We start from the raw sequence: 17,732 nt of genomic DNA, 5'->3' as shown, positions 1-17,732 counted from the left end.
GTACATAACCACGACATAGGTACTTACTTAATTCTAATTTTTAAAGCTTACAAATTAGGAAATCTTTAAATATTTAAAAAATGAAGGGAGATAGGTATAGGAAACCCTAATAAGAATTGAAAGCTAAGTAAATTTTCTACTCGATAGACTAGTAAGATACAGGGTGTTCCATTTAAAATAAGTAAGTTATTACAGCTTGAATTTGTTAATAGAACAATCTAATATTTTGACCACCCTGTAAAAAGATAGGTATAGGAAACCCTAGTACAAATTGAAAGCTAAGTAAATTTTCTACGCGATAGACTAGTAAGATGCAGGGTGTTCCATTTAAAATAAGTAAGTTATTACAGCTTGAATTTGTTAATAGAACAATCTCATATTTTGACCACCCTGTAAGAAATTTTGTTGCAATAAGAAACTGTTTAAGTATGCTAAATAGTCTATTATTAAGATCCAAGAAAGAATTTGTTACTGCTTCTTAGATTCGTAGATATTTATTTTTTTCTAAAACCTTACATTTTTATAAAAATCGAAATAAATCAAAACACCCTGTATTTAGGTATAGGGAACCCTTATGAAAGTATAGCTTATTTTTTAAGGTCAATTCAATAATGTCATCAGATATAGGGCATTCCATAAGAAAAAATATAACTTTGATATACCACTCATTTTTGGAACACCCTGTATAATTCGCATTATTTTTATGTTGTAGTATTAGAGGCCCTGTATATTTCTTTGAAGAAATTTTTTTAAAATATCAAGTGGTTTTCTGTACAGAGGCCGAGGCGAATAAGATGAACCACCCTGTATATATATATATATATATATATATATATATATATATATATATATATATATACAATAACACACATTCAATCCATTCAATGATCGAAAATCATTTAAAAATATGGGATTCTGTATTCTTGTGACGTAAAGTCAAAAATTGAAGTCTCCCCACCACCGTCGATCTGGGCAACCGTATGTCTAAGAACCGTGGGACGGTCGCTAGTCGCTTGATTCTTATGTTCTGTGTCTGTGCTGACACTGACAACTGACATACATAATATAACCTAACATTTTACATGTGAGTATGTGATGTGTCTGGTCTGTCTACATTTCCCTTTAACAACAGTGTTTTAGCAATTAAATACTCTTTTTATAATTTAATATGACTCGATTTGCAAGGGCAAAAGGCTCAAAAGCATCCAATGAACGAGTTCCAGAAGAAGCTACACCCTGGAACCAAATGAAACAGCAATTATTAGATAAAGATAAGGAAATTTCTGAAAAGAAAAACAGGCAAAAGGCTGTTGATCAGCGCAATGCAAATTACAGAGCCTTTTTAGAACAAAAGGAAGAGGAGGAAAGTAAACATGAAGAGTGGGCAGAATTTCCAGGCGAAACCCCATCAACATTTGCTAGAAGGAAGAAAAACTCATTTTCAAATACTGATGATTTGGTAATTCAAAACGTGGATCAAAGTCAATCTAGTAAAAAGAAAAAAAATAAATCAGTCTCTGAGCAGGATGATACATCATTTGATGAAAATACCAATATGGATGATGAGTTATCAGATAATGATGAAACATTTGTAGCTTTGAAAGAAAAACTTGATAAGATATTAAGTGAGCCAAAAACAAAAGTTAGGTAAGTTTTTAATAAATCTATACACATTCTTCATAAACGAGTCATTGACATGAACAAGTTTAAGTTAATATTATGTCAATTAACCCTCTTAAGGCGGTGCTTAGATTCTTACCTAAACAATGGTGCGGGGTTTAGGGTGCATTTGCACCCCATCTGTATATCCATTTTGTTTATATGTGAATGTCGGGGAAATTAATTTGAAAGATAACTAGGACTTATTTATTATAGTATGAAACATAATTTTACAAAAAAAGTACTCATTTCTTCTTAAAAAAATTATTATCGTCGCAAGACAAACACATGAAATTTTTCACAGAATGAGTAACACAAAGTTTTATACACAATACAGTTATGCAGGGACTTTCGGTCTTTTTGCTCTGACATAAGTAACACCGACCTTGTCCTGTAGCTCTGCTAGCTCGAGGTGGAACATCAGAAACGTCCAATTCAGGATATGAAATTTTCATCATTTGCACCCAAAAGTCGTTTTTTCAATAAAGCACATAAACGCAAAAAGAGCTTTAAATGCTGTAATGGGTGGAATACGTTTTGAATTGAATTTAATATGAATAAAAAAGTGGACAAAAATCAAAAAAATTTATTAAAAAAGATAAACGCACCGCGTTACAACCGTTAACAGAAAATGATGAATTTCGTGTCTCAGCTAGTTGTAGCCTTAAGGTACAAATCTGACAAGAACTGCAGATGTCAGTTGCAGTTGTCACTGTAACAGGGGTCACTACTTTGCACTATTAATTTGTATGAGACTGATTCCGACATTTGACTGCAACTGCTGTCTGGCAGAAAGTCGGTTGCTAATAATTATACTAATTAATAGTGCAAAGCAATGCACTGCAACTGCAGTCGTTGTTGGAATCATACCTTTATACTTATATTTTAAATCTGTGTTTTTACTTACACTTTTTGGGTATTACAATTTATATTAGAGTAGAACATAGTTCTACTGCAACATACTTAACCTTCCAACTGGCTGGCGAAATAAAATTACATTGTACATATTTCCATATGGGTAAGTGCCGGACATGGAGCAGGTGTTCTACTTGTTTATTGATTCCTACCAGATGGCATGAGGTGCTAGATATCCATAATATACAATGAAATAATATAGCCTGAACATTATTATAATCAGTGGAATTAAATACTACAAATGGGGATAGAAAGAGTCTGTTAGAACTACATGGTGCACACCACTTATTGTTCTAGACTTTGTGAAGTAATAAATGGTAATAAGACCTCTCACTTCTCACAAACAGTTGCCATCACCTTTCTGGCCAGTGTATAGAAATTCTGGCCTTTCCTTGATGTTTAGAAATGTCAGTGTATCATAAGAATAAGAATACAGTTGAGTCCGCGAGTCTTTACCCGTGCGTCATCATTTAAAGCATACGAAATAAGTCAGAAATTTATTGAACGCAACGGCAAATGGATATTATTCTGATCACGGGTTATTATAAAATTGGACGTTATCAAATAAATAGAATGTCAAATTTAAGTTTTGCTTTAAAATTTTGGTGCATCATTACTAAAGACCGGATTATATGTTTTTTGCATATCGATAACCATCAAAGATACAATCAAACGCTTCAGGATGTGGACGAATTATGATAATTAAAGGCGTTTGACACTAATTTAATTTTACATATTTAGAATATTTTCGGTTTTTTAACATATTTTTGCATATTTTGACATATTTTTGGCTGTAAACAGCTTGACACAGTTAACCATGTAACAATGGTTAGGTTTATAAATGATGCATTCATGAACTTTTTCCTTCCCGACATTGTTCCAGCTAACAAAATCTTGCTTATGGTTTCCGATGCTGCGTCATACATGGTCAAATCTGGCCAACAACTAAAAGTTTTATATCCCAATTTAATTTATGTGACGTATTTGGTGCATGCTTTAGACAGAGTGGCGGAAGAAATTCGAAATTCATTTCCTACATTTAATAGTTTAATTAGCAACGTGAAGAAATTATTTGTAAAATCGCCTTTAAGGATTCAGATATATAAAGAAGAATTACCAAATACTCCTTTGCCACCGGAGCCTATAATCACAAGTTAGGGAACATATTTAAAAGCTGCCTGTTTTTATGCGGAACATTTTCTCCCTATAAAAGAACTAATTTTATGTTTTGAAGAAACAAATATTGGTGCGATTTCAAAATGCAAATCAAGTTTAGAAAACAGATCACTGCACAATGAGCTTTGTTTTATTAAATCGAATTATGAATTTGTTTTTAAAACCATCCTCAATCTTGAAACTGAATCGTTTCCACTACAAGAGTCCCTTAATTTAATTCAGAAATTTAAGGAAAACGCTGAAGAAGTTTCTGGAAAAATTGGACAATCAATAAATAAAAAATGGATTGAAACTTTACAGAAAAATAGTGATTTAAAATTATTATTACAGGAAGCAAACCAAATTATTTGTGGCGATTTTGATGTCAATACCAATTTAAATGCGGAGATTGTTTATGTTTGCACCAATCACATCAGTTGATGTTGAACAAAGATTTTCAACATACAAATTACTACTAACGGATAGGCGACATAATTTTACTATTGAAAATATTTAAAAACATTTGATTGTGAATTGTTTTTATAAGAAGGAATAAAATGTAGAAACGTAAGTAATAGTAATAGGTACTAAATAGGTATACATTCGTATATTTAGGTTAATTTTGTCAATATATGTAGTTACCGTTATTTAATAAAACTTTTATACATTTTTTAATGCATATTTTCTTGTTACTTTAAAATGTTTTTCACATATTCCACATATTTGGAACATATTTTAAACTTTTAGGGAATATTTTCAACATATTTTACTCATATTTCAGACATATATATGCACATATTTCAGTCAAAACAGGAACATATAATCCGGTCTTTAATTATTACAGCTACATTTGAAGTAGCTTAATAAATTATTTTATTATCATTGATTAATAAATAAATAAACAATTTATAAAATAATTCAATAACATATTTTCTTTTTGTAATTTTATTCACTTTGGCGGAACCTTAAACACAAGCATTCAACTGTGTCAACAATGACGTCGTCAAAATTTATCTTAAAATATCATAAACTTATCACAAAATTTCTAACTCCAATATAAAATTAGTTGTGAAAACAACTGTTTGTATACTATAAAAAACTTCAAAATGCAAAAACTCGACAAAATAACAACAAAAAATTCAACAAATTGACAGCCACAAAAGTAAACAAACCAAAACGTCAAAAATTATTGTACTTAAAATATGTGAAGACATCCCCAATCGTCTTTCTTTGTACCTATCTCTTTTCAATACACTGAGTCTTAATCGTTCATAAAAATAACATGTGTTTTTACTTAAATAACAGGCGGCAGCTGGTTTGTCATTAATTTCATGCGTGCAAGAGAATGATGCTAAATAAAAAGTATGTGTTTTATCTCACCAGGTATTAATGACGCACGGGTAAAGACTCGCGGACTCAACTGTATATTTGGGATTGTGATCAATTCATTTTAAGATACCGTATCATCATGTATGAGCCATATTAACGTCGAATCACCCTCGTATTTAAATTTGATTAACATATTAAAAAAAGAGTAATTTGTAAATCTTGCTCTGGCTTATCAGCTTCTGAAGTAAGAGTTGTAGTTATGTCTAATAGAATAATGCCTTTCTTTTGCCCTTCATGTAGGGATGCTTTAAACATACCTGCCCTTATAAAAAAAGTTAATGATCTGGAATTAGAACTCCAAAATTTCTCATCAAGCCTTAATTGCAAAATCACAACTTTAGAGCAAAGGATACTACGAATGGAGATTTACGAAGCTGATAAAGTAACTCAAAGTTCCAAATTAACTGTTTCAAATTCTGATCATGTGAAATCAACTGACACTGGTAATCATTATGAATCGTTTATAAGTGAATATAGTGAACGTCGTAAACGTGAAAATAACCTTATGTTGTTCAATGTTCACGAATCTGCCGAAGATTTAAAAACAGTTGAAGAATTACTTTCAGGTTTTACTGAAGTATCCATAAAAAAGTTGTTTCGTGTTGGAAAGCAAGGAAATAGGCCTCGACCAATTAAAGCAATTCTGGACAGTTCTGCTAGTGTTATTCGTGTACTAAAAAACCGAAGTCAATTACCTTCAAATATTAGAGTTAGCTCCGATCTTACTATCAGTCAGCGAAATTATTTAAATGAACTTAGGAAGGAACTGGAAATAAAAAAAAGTGCTGGTGAAACAAATCTGACTATCAAGTATGTACATGGAATTCCTAAAATTTTACCTATTAAAGAAAAAAACTAATCTGTAGGGATAAATCTAATTTAAATCATTCAAAGCTATCTGTTTATTTTCATAATGTGGGAGGCATGCGTACGAAGTTGATAGATTTTAGTCTAAGTGTATTATGTTCGAGTTATGATGTTATTATACTTGTTGAAACATGGTTGACAAATAGCTATTCTGATTCAGAATTGGGCTTGGATTCTGATTATAATATCTTTCGAGCAGATCGTGATAATTTTGATCATTTTAAAGATAAGGGAAGGGGTGGCGGTGTCCTTATAGCCGTTAAGAAAAAGTTTAACAGTTTTGCTCTATCTATACCTCATACTAAAGTTGAACAAATTTTTGTACTAGTTAATATTGGAACAGAGAAAGTTATTTTTGGCTCTGTGTACATACTGCCACGGTCTGATCATGAAATATACGAAGATCATTGTAATGTCCTTGATTTTATATTAATGAACAATAACTACTCTAAGGTTTTTATTTCTGGTGACTTTAATCTTCCGAATGTTACGTGGACAAACGATAATTTAGGAGTTAGTTTATTGAACTATCCACCAAATTCACCAGCTTTACATATGGTCAATTGCTATAGTTTTTACAACCTTTTTCAAAATAATTTTGTGTCCAATAGTAGAAATGTAATTTTAGACTTAATCTTTTCTAATTGTAACGAGTTGAGTGTTGTAAATGCTGCTGATTTAATTTTTCCTAACTCCCTTAACCACAATGGTGTAACATTTGATGTTAATATAATAAATAACAGTGATCCTTTAAAGTACGCAGAGTCATATTATGATTTTAAAAACGGTGATTATATTGGTATGAACTTTTTCTTGTCGGAAATAAATTGGGATTCACTAAAGGCTTTGAATATTGAAGACGCTGTGTCTAAATTTTACGATATTGTCAATCATGCAATAAATTCTTATGTTCCTAAAAAAGTATGTAAGACAAGTACATTTCCAATTTGGTTTAGCCCGGAGTTAAAACGACTAATAATAGAAAAGAAAAAATATCATAAAAAGTATAAGATGTTCAACAATTATGATGATTTTATTATTTTTCATAACTTACGATCTGAATGTAGTACACTGAGTAAAGATTGTTATAATTTATATGTTAGAGATTCTGAATTTAGAATTAATAATGACCCAGGCACTTTTTGGAAATATATAAACAGTCGCAAAAAAAATTATGATGTACCTTGCCATTTATATTTAGGAGATGATCAAAGTAGTTCTGGGGAGGAAGCTGTGAATTTATTTGCCAAATTTTTTTCTACAGTGTTCACTGACCATAATACTACCCCCCCACAATATCAATTTGAAAATGCTGGTAACATGAGTTCATGCTCTTTTAACATAAATACTATTTTTGAGAGTATTCACAATTTGGCTCCTAAACTAAATTTTGGCCCTGATGTCATTCCTAACTATCTATTAAAACAATGTGTTTGTACTATATCTAAGCCATTGTGTATACTCTTTAATAAATCTTTGCAAGAAGGGGTTTTCCCTGATTGCTGGAAACGAAGTTACGTAAAACCTATATTTAAATCTGGTTCAAAGTCAAATGTGGAAAACTACAGAGCAGTTTGTACTATATCAGCAATTCCAAAATTATTAGATTATTTAGTTACTAAGCAGCTTACTTGTGAATTCGGCAGTATTCTGGTGAATGAACAACACGGTTTTGTACAGGGTAAATCTACAGTAACTAATTTACTTCTTTATCAGAATGACATTGTTATTGCTTTGGAGAACAAATTACAAGTAGATTCCATCTATACTGATTTTTCTAAAGCATTCGATAAGGTCAATCATAATATCTTACTTGCAAAACTTACAGCATACGGTGTTTCTGGAAGTCTCTTTGATTGGATGCAAAGTTACCTGACTAATCGAAGTTTAAGTGTAAAAATAGGATGTTTTCTTTCTAATGCTTTTACAGCTACATCTGGAGTACCGCAAGGTTCCCACTGTGGCCCCCTTCTATTTAATCTGTTCTTGAATGATGTTCACTCTATTTTTAAGGAAGTTAACTTTTTAATGTTTGCTGATGATGTTAAAATATATAAGACTGTCAATAATGAGGATAACATTTTTCAGCTTCAGTCACAAGTAAATGATTTTTATGAGTGGTGTGGTAGAAATGATATGGAACTTAATATTAATAAATGCTTTTTAATAACTTTTGCTAGATCCCATTCGCCTATTCACCATCAATATTTTATTAATAATACTCCTGTCACACGTGTGAACGAAATTCGGGATTTGGGTATAATATTTGATTGCAAATTAACATTTTACTCTCACATTGACCATACTGTTTCGAAAGCATTTAAGATGTTGGGTTTTGTATTGCGTTCATCAAAAGATTTGTCAATTCACACAATAAAAATCTTATATTGCAGTATCGTGAGATCAATTATTGAATATGGTTCTATTATCTGGTCACCTAGTTATGCATATCAAATCCTAAATATTGAAAAGGTTCAAAACAAATTTTTACGTTTCGCAGCTTTTAAGATGGGTTTAACAGTTAGAAATTATACTTATGATAATATATTAAAGAGATTAAATTTACAAACTCTTGAACGCAGAAGAGTCATGTTGGATATTTGTTGTCTTCGCAAAATTATCTCTGGTGTTATTAACTCCGAAGAATTGATAAGTCTTGTATACTTTAATATACCTGCTAGATTGACACGAAATCCACAAATATTCAGGGAACAACGACATGCTACAAATTATGGTCAATATGCACCAATTAGTAGATTGGCCCTGTATGGAAACAAGTTTAGTCATGTAATAGATCTGTTTGGTTCTTCAGTTTCCTCTATTAAACAAGAACTCGGGCGTCTTGAATTCTGAATTTAAAAAATTAAATAGATTTAACTGTTATAGTTAATTCAGTTGTTTTCATCATTTACAAATAATTTATATTCTTTTTTATTTTTTATGTTTGTGTTTTATAGTTGTAGTTTTACATGTATCTAAGTTTTATATTTTCATTATTATGACAAAAGCTCTGCTTTATTGTATTTTGTATGTATTGGGTTTATCCCGTTAATAAATAAATAAATAAATAAATAAATAAATAAAATAAATAAATATTCCCTGCCACATTGGTATGGTACCAATACTAGTGTTGCCTTAATGTGCCATGTTCAACACATTTTTTAATGCTTGTAAGCCTGGTAGTTCATATAACAATGTCTAATATCTCAAACTAAAAGATCCATGTGTCCTAGAAAGTACAGTGGGTGACCAAATTATTAGAGTTACCTAGTAAAATTCAATGTTTTACACAAAGGGTATGTAATTGAGCTGTATAATATATTAATGTGTTTGTTCCCATTTGATTATCTTGTAACACTTTATGAAAGTGTAATAAATAGTGGCAATAGTGGCAACACGTATGCGTGGCAATGCGTGACTTAGATGTCATTGTTTGTTAGTGCTGCCCAACCTAGCTTGCAACTTGTGTGCATATTATTTTGTATTTTTGGTGTTTAGAGTTATAATAAACTTTGAGTTTCCATTTCTCTCTAGTGATATTCCAACAGTCCTTTACTATTTTTTGTGAAATTAGTAAACATTGTATGTTCATTATACTAGTGGTACCAGAGCATCATGGGACAAGCCAAAGACCACCAAGGAAAATAGCAGAAATAAATACTTTATTCTTCAACACTAATCACTCCAACAGAAACATAGCATCCATTTCTACAGTTTCAAAGGCAACTATGGACCGTATAAAGAAAAAAGTTACACACCATTATTCAACAACAAACAGTAAAATTTTCTGAGGTGGCTCTAATAATTTGATCACCCACTCTATATATTGTAAGAATGGTCCAATAAATTATTTGAAAATAGTACCTCATGTGTGGATCTTGTAGTAATCTCCACACATAAGATTGAGTTGAAGTAATTATTCTTCTACTATTACACTACTTCTACTTATTACTATTAAACTAATTTACCGTACAACTTATTTAGGTAACTTAATTAAATCGCACTCAAAAATAGAGACTGTCCTTTTAAGGCTATGGGTACATAATTCGCAAATATTTTACGTGTATCCCTACTTTTTCTGTCTTTACACGGCAAATTACGCGTAGTAAAATTCACACTGGTATGGATATGTAAACATTACTAGAATGTCATTCTACTTGAAAATGTCATTATTAATTTCAAGAGATGGGTTTTGAATGTTCTTGGATAACTGTTATTTTTATAATTGGAAATTATTAATTCAGTTAATAAATGTGATAATTTTTTCACTAACTATGTATTCAGTGATTGTAATAATTTATTTGTACAACAAAGACTAATACTCAATCGAGAAAAGGGGAAAAGTGTTAAAGTGATTTTTTAATAATATATTGTTATGGAACGCTTACAATTTTGAACATCTTTAACAACAAAATACTTGTATCACAGAATATATTGTCCTGATGTATTCTCTGCTTGGATCTCCCACAAATAGTACACAATAAATAACTTTTTATTAAGTTCACGTCTTAAATCAATTATTTATCAAATACACTATATTTCAATAATATTTAATCAATAACTCAACATATTCCCGATGCAATGTCAAATATTTAAAATTGTCACTGATTGTCAGTGTCTGACTGACAATATATGCTGACAATATTATATTCGGCTGAGTGCGTTGTAAGACAAAGATAGATTTGGAAAATTTTACCACGAGATTGTGTTTATTTTTTTCAAATCCTGAAAAAACCAATAAATATTTTTGAAAATTTTAAACGCAGAATGAAAGACTAAATTATTACCGAGGGCCGAAAGTCCCTTAAAATAAATAAAAATTTTATTTTGAATGATATATTTGAAATTAAAAATCACACTAAATTTTCTCTTAGATTTTCACCCCTGTAACTTATTAAAATAAACATTATAGAAGTTCTCATGGACTTTCGGCCCTCGCTAATAACGTGATCTTTCATTCTGCGTTTAAATTTTTCAAAAATACATATTAGTTTTCTCAGGATTCGAAAAAAATGAATCCCCATTTGAATTGCATTGCAGCCGAAAATACGTACCGATCCTCTTAATACAAAAATGCATAAGAGTGAAAAAATGTGAAATGTGTTTTCTGCTTGGCGATTGAGACGAGAGTAGAATAATTTCCCTTTTTCCTTATTTTATGTCGATTTACAGAAGGGGCAAGTGTAACCTAATTTCAATTTACTGAGCGGGACGTGTAGTAGGTCAACTCATGTAGGTGAACTCATTGTTTACTATCAAAAGAAAATAATTGTTTATGGTTTTAAAGTTGAATATGGTACTTAAAATGGATTTTATATTTTTGTGAATCAATAAAGGGCTTTAGCTAATTATGTTGTATTATAATAGTTTCCGTTGGTTGTGTAAAACCGAGATTTTTACACATTTTGTAGAATTTAAGTATATGTGGGAAAACAGAAGTATGTTGATATTTCAACACCTCCTAGTCCCAGTTATTTGATAGAGAGTGATAAAAATAAAAAAATTAAATTTCTAGTAAAATGTATTTAGAAACTCTTACATACAATGTATGACATACATACATAAAAACTTGTGTGTGAACCTCACTAAAACAATCTATACAAAAATGTGGCTGATTTTCACAATATGTGTCGACTTTTTTGGTTTTGTTCATAGCATATTTTCACCAGAGTGTTTCAGAATTTTTTTTGTAGCAGTTCTTGCACATTTTACTTCTGCTATGTTTAGTTCCCTCTTCTTTCATTTTAATGACATGATTTTCTACACAAGCTGAGGTCTGCGTGACAGAGTCTATATTTCCTCAAAACCAACAGAGGCATTGAAGTGCTTCAACTGGCCACATTAGTCCGATGGGACCAATGCGGTTTTTTTAATTTTTTTCGTAAATGAACATTAGTTTTGACGAAATAATCAAACGGCAAGGCTTTATACAGGGTGATTCATTAAGAATGTCCAATCTCTGAGTTGTACCTAGATTCTAGACCCCAAAATATAAAGATTTAACTGTAATTTAACCTCAAAATTTTAAAAGATTTAACCTCAAAATATAAGTAAAATGTGTCTCGTTACCGAGTTACAGGGTGTTTTATTTAAAAATTTAATAATTATTTTTACCCAGTACAGTGGAACCCCGATAAGTCGGCCCCCGATAACCCGGAAGTCCGGCTAACCCTGACCGATTTTATCAGACAAACATTTCACCAATAACAATGTATGTAATACAATATTTGAGAGATAATGGGTATTTGTGTAATTTAAACTACATATACGATAGTAAAAATGACTCATGGCACACGACGGGTGCCATGACTTCATGACAATGAAATGACTTCATTGTTCGGGTTATCGGACAGGCACCTCTAGTTTCAAACTGTCTTAGCATTGTTTAAAAAAGACTAAAAGACTAGTAAAAAATTATTTTTTAAACAATGGTCTTAGTTCTCCACTGTTATTAAATACCATAAAATCGTTGCGATTGAAAGTCGTATTGTTCGCTTCCGTTCTGTAATCGTTCGTAAATCTATTCAGATTTTGTGTTTGCGTGTTTTTTTGTCTACGTAATGGCAAGAAAACGTAAAAATGTTGTGACAATGGAAAAGAAACTAGAAGCATTAGGTAGAATTGATAAAGGCGAATCTTTAAAAACAATTGCAGCATCATATGGTGTCGGCACATCTACAGTATCGGATTGGAAGAAAAATAGAACTAAAATCGAAGAATTTTGTTTCAAAATGATAACAAAAGACTGTTTGGACAATCGGTGCAAAGCTAATAAAGCTAAAAATGAGACTCTCGACGAAGCTTTGTATGTGTGGTATTGTGCGGAACGCGAACGTGGTTTACCAGTGTCTGGACCAATTATTCAAGAATCAGCACTCAAGCTGAATAAAATTTGGCTTACACTCAGGCTGTGTACTGTGCATATACATATATTTCATGTTATTTCAATTATAACGGAGTTTATCTGTAAGTATACTGTATTTTATTGATTTTTACCATTTTCTCCGGCTAACCCGGATTTTCGATAACCCGGATCGGCCCCGGTCCCGATTAATCCGAGTTATCGAGGTTCCACTGTACTTTAAAACTGTTTGACATATCCTTTACTTCAGGGAAATAAGCTAGAAATAGACCATGTTCGAGACACTAAAATATACAGGTAGCTGACTCCTTACTTTTTTAGTTATTGTAGACCTATAGGAAGAAAACCTACCTGTTTCCTGCCTAGATAGAGTTCGCGTCCGTTTTTTAATTATTAACAATTTGGTGCAAAAGTCGCAATTCTTTCGATTTTTTGCACCCCATTCAAAAGCTAAATAGTTGACAAAATTACAAAATTTAATTTTTTAGAACATTGAATAACCTTCAAAATGCCGATTTTTGAAAGTCAATAAGTTAATTTGTTGCTACGCAAACTGCAAAATAAGTGAAAATCGTTATTTATTAATAACTTTTACTAAAACTACCTTAGAACTGTAGTGTTTCAGCCAAAGTTGGGTATTGGGGTACTTAACAAACCCTCAAAATTTGAGACAGATCCATTAATTAGTTTAAAAGTTATTCTCAGAAATAAAACATTTGCGGACATACGTTTATAAAGCAAATTGTCGTTATTTTTTCATGCCGAATTACCCCTTAAAATTTGTAGCACTTATTTAGAAACACCCTGTATTGATGAAGAACATGTCTAGTTGTTAACTTTTAAAGTACCTTTTAAAGTAACTTTTTTATTATCCAACATAAGCGAATGAATCAAAAGATACAGTGATAAGAAAACCTGAGGCTACAGTTCGGTTTTAATTTTAGTATTTTATAAATGCTACAATATTTCACAGGGTGATGCGAACTTTGAGAAAAAGACAGTTTGATTCGTACACCCGGTATACAATGAAAATTTACCTGTTCAGCAACAATATTATTACAGCGGTGTTGTTAAAGAATCAGACTATAACATTTTTAAAAAATCACTTAAATCGGCCAACGGGTTTAAGGAATACGAGACATCAAAGATGACCAAATTTTTAAGTGGGCGGATTTCTATGTTTAGTTAATATTTAGGTAATAGGGATGTTTGATTTAACAATTTAAAAATTATGTATTTGTATTCAGTACTTTAAAAGTATTTGAAATATGCTTATCATACTTTCCAAAAAGTGTAGGTACTGTACACCCTACTAATTTATGTTAAATAAACGTTCCTGGCTACTACCAGAGGCGTACTTACAGGGGAAAGTGAACGGTTGACCCTTCCCAAACTCTACGCCACTGACGGAATTTCTATTTTAGCATAATTGTTCGATTCTCCAATAATTTCTATGGAAATAATATACTCTTCATTCGTAACAATAGAATCATTAGTTTTTGAGGTATTTGAAGTTAAATATAAAAGAGTGCAATACATTAATCAAAAGAGCTGTGCCGTTTCATTTTCAAGTTCAAATATCTCGAAAACTAATGACTTTATCGTTACGAATAAACAGTATATTATTTTCCTAGAAAGTATTGGAGAATGGAAATATTGTGCTAAAATAGCAATTCCGCCAGTGGCGTAGAATTTGGGAAGGATAAACCATTCACTGTCTCCTGTCGTATGCCTCTGGTAGTAGCCATAAACGTTCTTTTATCATAATTTAGTACGGTAACTACACTTTCTGCAAAGTATCACCAGTATATGCCAAATAGTTAAGTACTGGGTAAAAATAGTTATTAAATTTTTAAATAAAACACCCTATAACTCAATAGCGAGGCCCATTTTATGTAAGTGATTTGGGTTAAATCTTAATATTGTGAGAACTACAGTATAATATCATTGTCTGGTAGAGGTAAATATACAAAAATATGACTGGCAGGGAATGTGTTAAATTGATAACAGTATGCTTCACTTTTCCTAAAATAATTTATTTCGCATATTTTGAAATTTAAAATATTGTTAACTACTTTTTTTTAAACAGTAATTCTCAAGAGAATGAAGATAGTGATGCCCCTCCAGATGAGCAAAGTTCCAAAGTGGAAGTTTTAACTTCTCCAGCTAAAATAAAGAAAGGGAAAAAGAAAAAGGTTCCAATAAAAATAGAAAGTGTTACTCCTAAAGATGAGAATATACAGAAACCGGAACAACAATCTAAAAAACGAAAATCTGATGACGAAAATACAAAATTTAAGAAAAAGCTTAAAACTCAAGGTGAAATCAAAAGTGAAGATAACGTAAACAAATCAAATCATCAAGGTGAAAACAAAAGTAAACATACTGTAAACAAAAAGGGAAAGAAAGATCAGTCTAAAAAACAGAAAGGTGATAATCAACCTAAGAAGATTATTAAGGAAAATTTCACTGAACTAGATTTAAAAAAGATTGAAAAGAAAAAACAAAGAAGAATTAAACAAGTAGAAAAGAAAAAGAGAATAAAAGCTGAATTACAAAAGCAAAAAGAAGAAGAAGAGAAATTAAAGGTAGAAAATGGCGAAGTATCAGGGAAATTAGAAATTTCCAAGGAAAAAAATATAGAGAACAAAAATAATAAATTTAATTCACCTGAGAAACAAAAAGATTTTAAAAAGTTTGAGAAACCTAATCAATTCAATAAAAAATTTGATAAAAAATTCCCAAAAGTAAAAGATGGCAAGGAACATCAACGAAAGAAGCCTCTTTTGCCCACAAAAATGTTTATAAATGGAAAGGAGGTTGACGTAGACTATGTAGATGGATTTCCAGTCAAAAAGGAGGATGCTGATAGGTTAAAAAAGCTGCGAAGGGAAATGATAAGTAAGGGACTACCAAGAAGTGAAATTGACATAGCTTTGAAACTAGAGAGGAGAAGAGCTGAAAAGGCGTTTGCTCGAGAAAAGAAAAAGGTAAAATTACTTTATTATGTAGGTAGTATAGTAATTAATTATAGTGTGTTTTTAAACCAAGAGGAGTAATTCAAATTTCCCGTACCGTAAAGCTTGTTTGTAATTGGTCCAACCTCAGGCACGTTTACTCCACTGTTATCAAATTTTGACACTAATGACATTTATAAAATTTTGACACTATTGACATTTGATACATTAAGTTATATCAGCGATTTTTTGTATTTTCTGCGTTATTCCTTTGATTTGTAGATTTTCAGTCTGTTTTCATATAAAACACAGTTATTTTTAGAACTCTTTAGCGACGTGTTAGTATAATATAATATTTATGGATTACCGTCAAAGGCCATATGATCAACCAAAAAAAGAATATGTATTTGGTGATATTTCTAGGGACTTTCTTGGGTGTGAATCTCCTTTTAGTTTAGTTTACTCCTCTTGGTTTAAAAACAATGCTTAGTATTTTTTGATTATATTTTACTAGGTTTCTCTCAAAAGGAATCGTTATTCTCAATATTTTTATTCTAATACATAGGACTTTTCCTTCGAACTATTATTTTTACATAGATTAGCAATATGTATCTGTTATACCTACATATTTTGACTTTTTGATGGATCAGACATGGTTTGTAAAGAGGACAAGATGAAAATGATCTCAAATGTCTCCGTTTGTTTATGGGTAGTTGGTAGTTGATATACAATATTTCAGTTAGTACACTAGTATTGTTCACTAAAATGTATAAAAATTACTGTCATGTTAAAAACCACCTCTTCTCTTGTCCGAAAACTCTTGAAGTATTCCTGTTTAAGATGAAACTGTCATTTTTCAATTTTTCAGAGTTTTCACTCTCTCTCTCTCTTTCTCTCTCTCTCTCTCTCTCTCTCTCTCTCTCTCTCTCTCTCTCTCTCTCTCTCTCTTTCTCTTTCTCTCTTTGTCTTTCTCTCTTGCACTGTCTCTCGTTCTATATCTCGTTCTGTCTCTCACTCCCTTTCTATCCCTCTCCCTCTCACTTCTTTTCGTTTTCCCATTACTGTGTACAGAATGAATGATCATACTCTTGATATTCTCCACGAAACGTTTCCAGAAACAATATTTCCAAATTATTGTCACCTCTTCGAACTACATGACCAAATAACTAGAATTTGTTGCAGACATGTGTACAGCCTTTGTTAATGTCCATTTGGTTACAAATTAAAATGTTTGTCCAATGATCTGTCCAAGGTATGGGCAACATTCTTCTCCATCTCATCTAAAAGGCATCATTTCTAGGTATTGTTGTGCGTGAAGAGTCTTAAGTTTCTGTCCCTTATAGGAATATTAAGAATACACTAGTCCATTCAACCGTATCATCTTGATTTTTTGAGAGATGAATCCGTCTTTTCAAAATTTATTTAGGCAACTTATCGCATTCTTTGCCGTACCAATATGTCTCCGGACTTATTGCTTTGCAGTTGCCATTGTTAGTTATACTCGATCCGAGATATTTAAAGCTATCTACTATCTGATATTCCTGCAAGTGGTTAGTGGTTACTAGTTTAAATAGTGTTGAATCTGTCTACCACCATTATTTTTGTCCTGCTTTGCCTCTTGCCTCAACTATTCTCAGGAGATGTAGCATTATTGTTCATTTGCTGGTATAAATGTAGTATCAACAGTAAATTTTATATTGGACATTTTTTTTTTACAAACCACTGGTAGTCTACTGACCCATCCTTTTCATCCTCATGACATGTTCACCTGCTTGGCATATTTATGATTTTTGAAGTTGCTTCTTTAGACACGATTGGAAAAAATGTTAGATGATTTTTTATGTAAGCGACAGTAAGAAGTTCGCGCATCTTTTCGCGAGAACATCTTTCGCGCAAGTAGTTTCAAGTTACGTATTTATCAGTGCAAA

General features: G+C 31.4%; 1 protein-coding gene across 1 annotated transcript in view; it reads left to right on the top strand.

The window, feature by feature from the left end:
* Positions 1–1,064: 1,064 nt before the first annotated feature.
* The window catches only part of LOC114329655 (DNA ligase 1), a 32,100-nt gene continuing 15,432 nt past the window's right edge, over positions 1,065–17,732 (top strand). Inside the window, exons 1-2 of the mRNA XM_028278837.2 lie at positions 1,065–1,647; positions 14,937–15,837. Coding sequence (XP_028134638.2) covers positions 1,169–1,647; positions 14,937–15,837 — 1,380 coding nt within the window. The 5' untranslated portion in view covers positions 1,065–1,168. The remainder of the gene's footprint in view (positions 1,648–14,936; positions 15,838–17,732) is intronic.

This window comes from Diabrotica virgifera, chromosome 7 (assembly GCF_917563875.1).
Source record: "Diabrotica virgifera virgifera chromosome 7, PGI_DIABVI_V3a".
Classification (NCBI taxonomy): domain Eukaryota; kingdom Metazoa; phylum Arthropoda; class Insecta; order Coleoptera; family Chrysomelidae; genus Diabrotica; species Diabrotica virgifera.
This window is presented reverse-complemented; position numbering and strand designations above follow the sequence as displayed.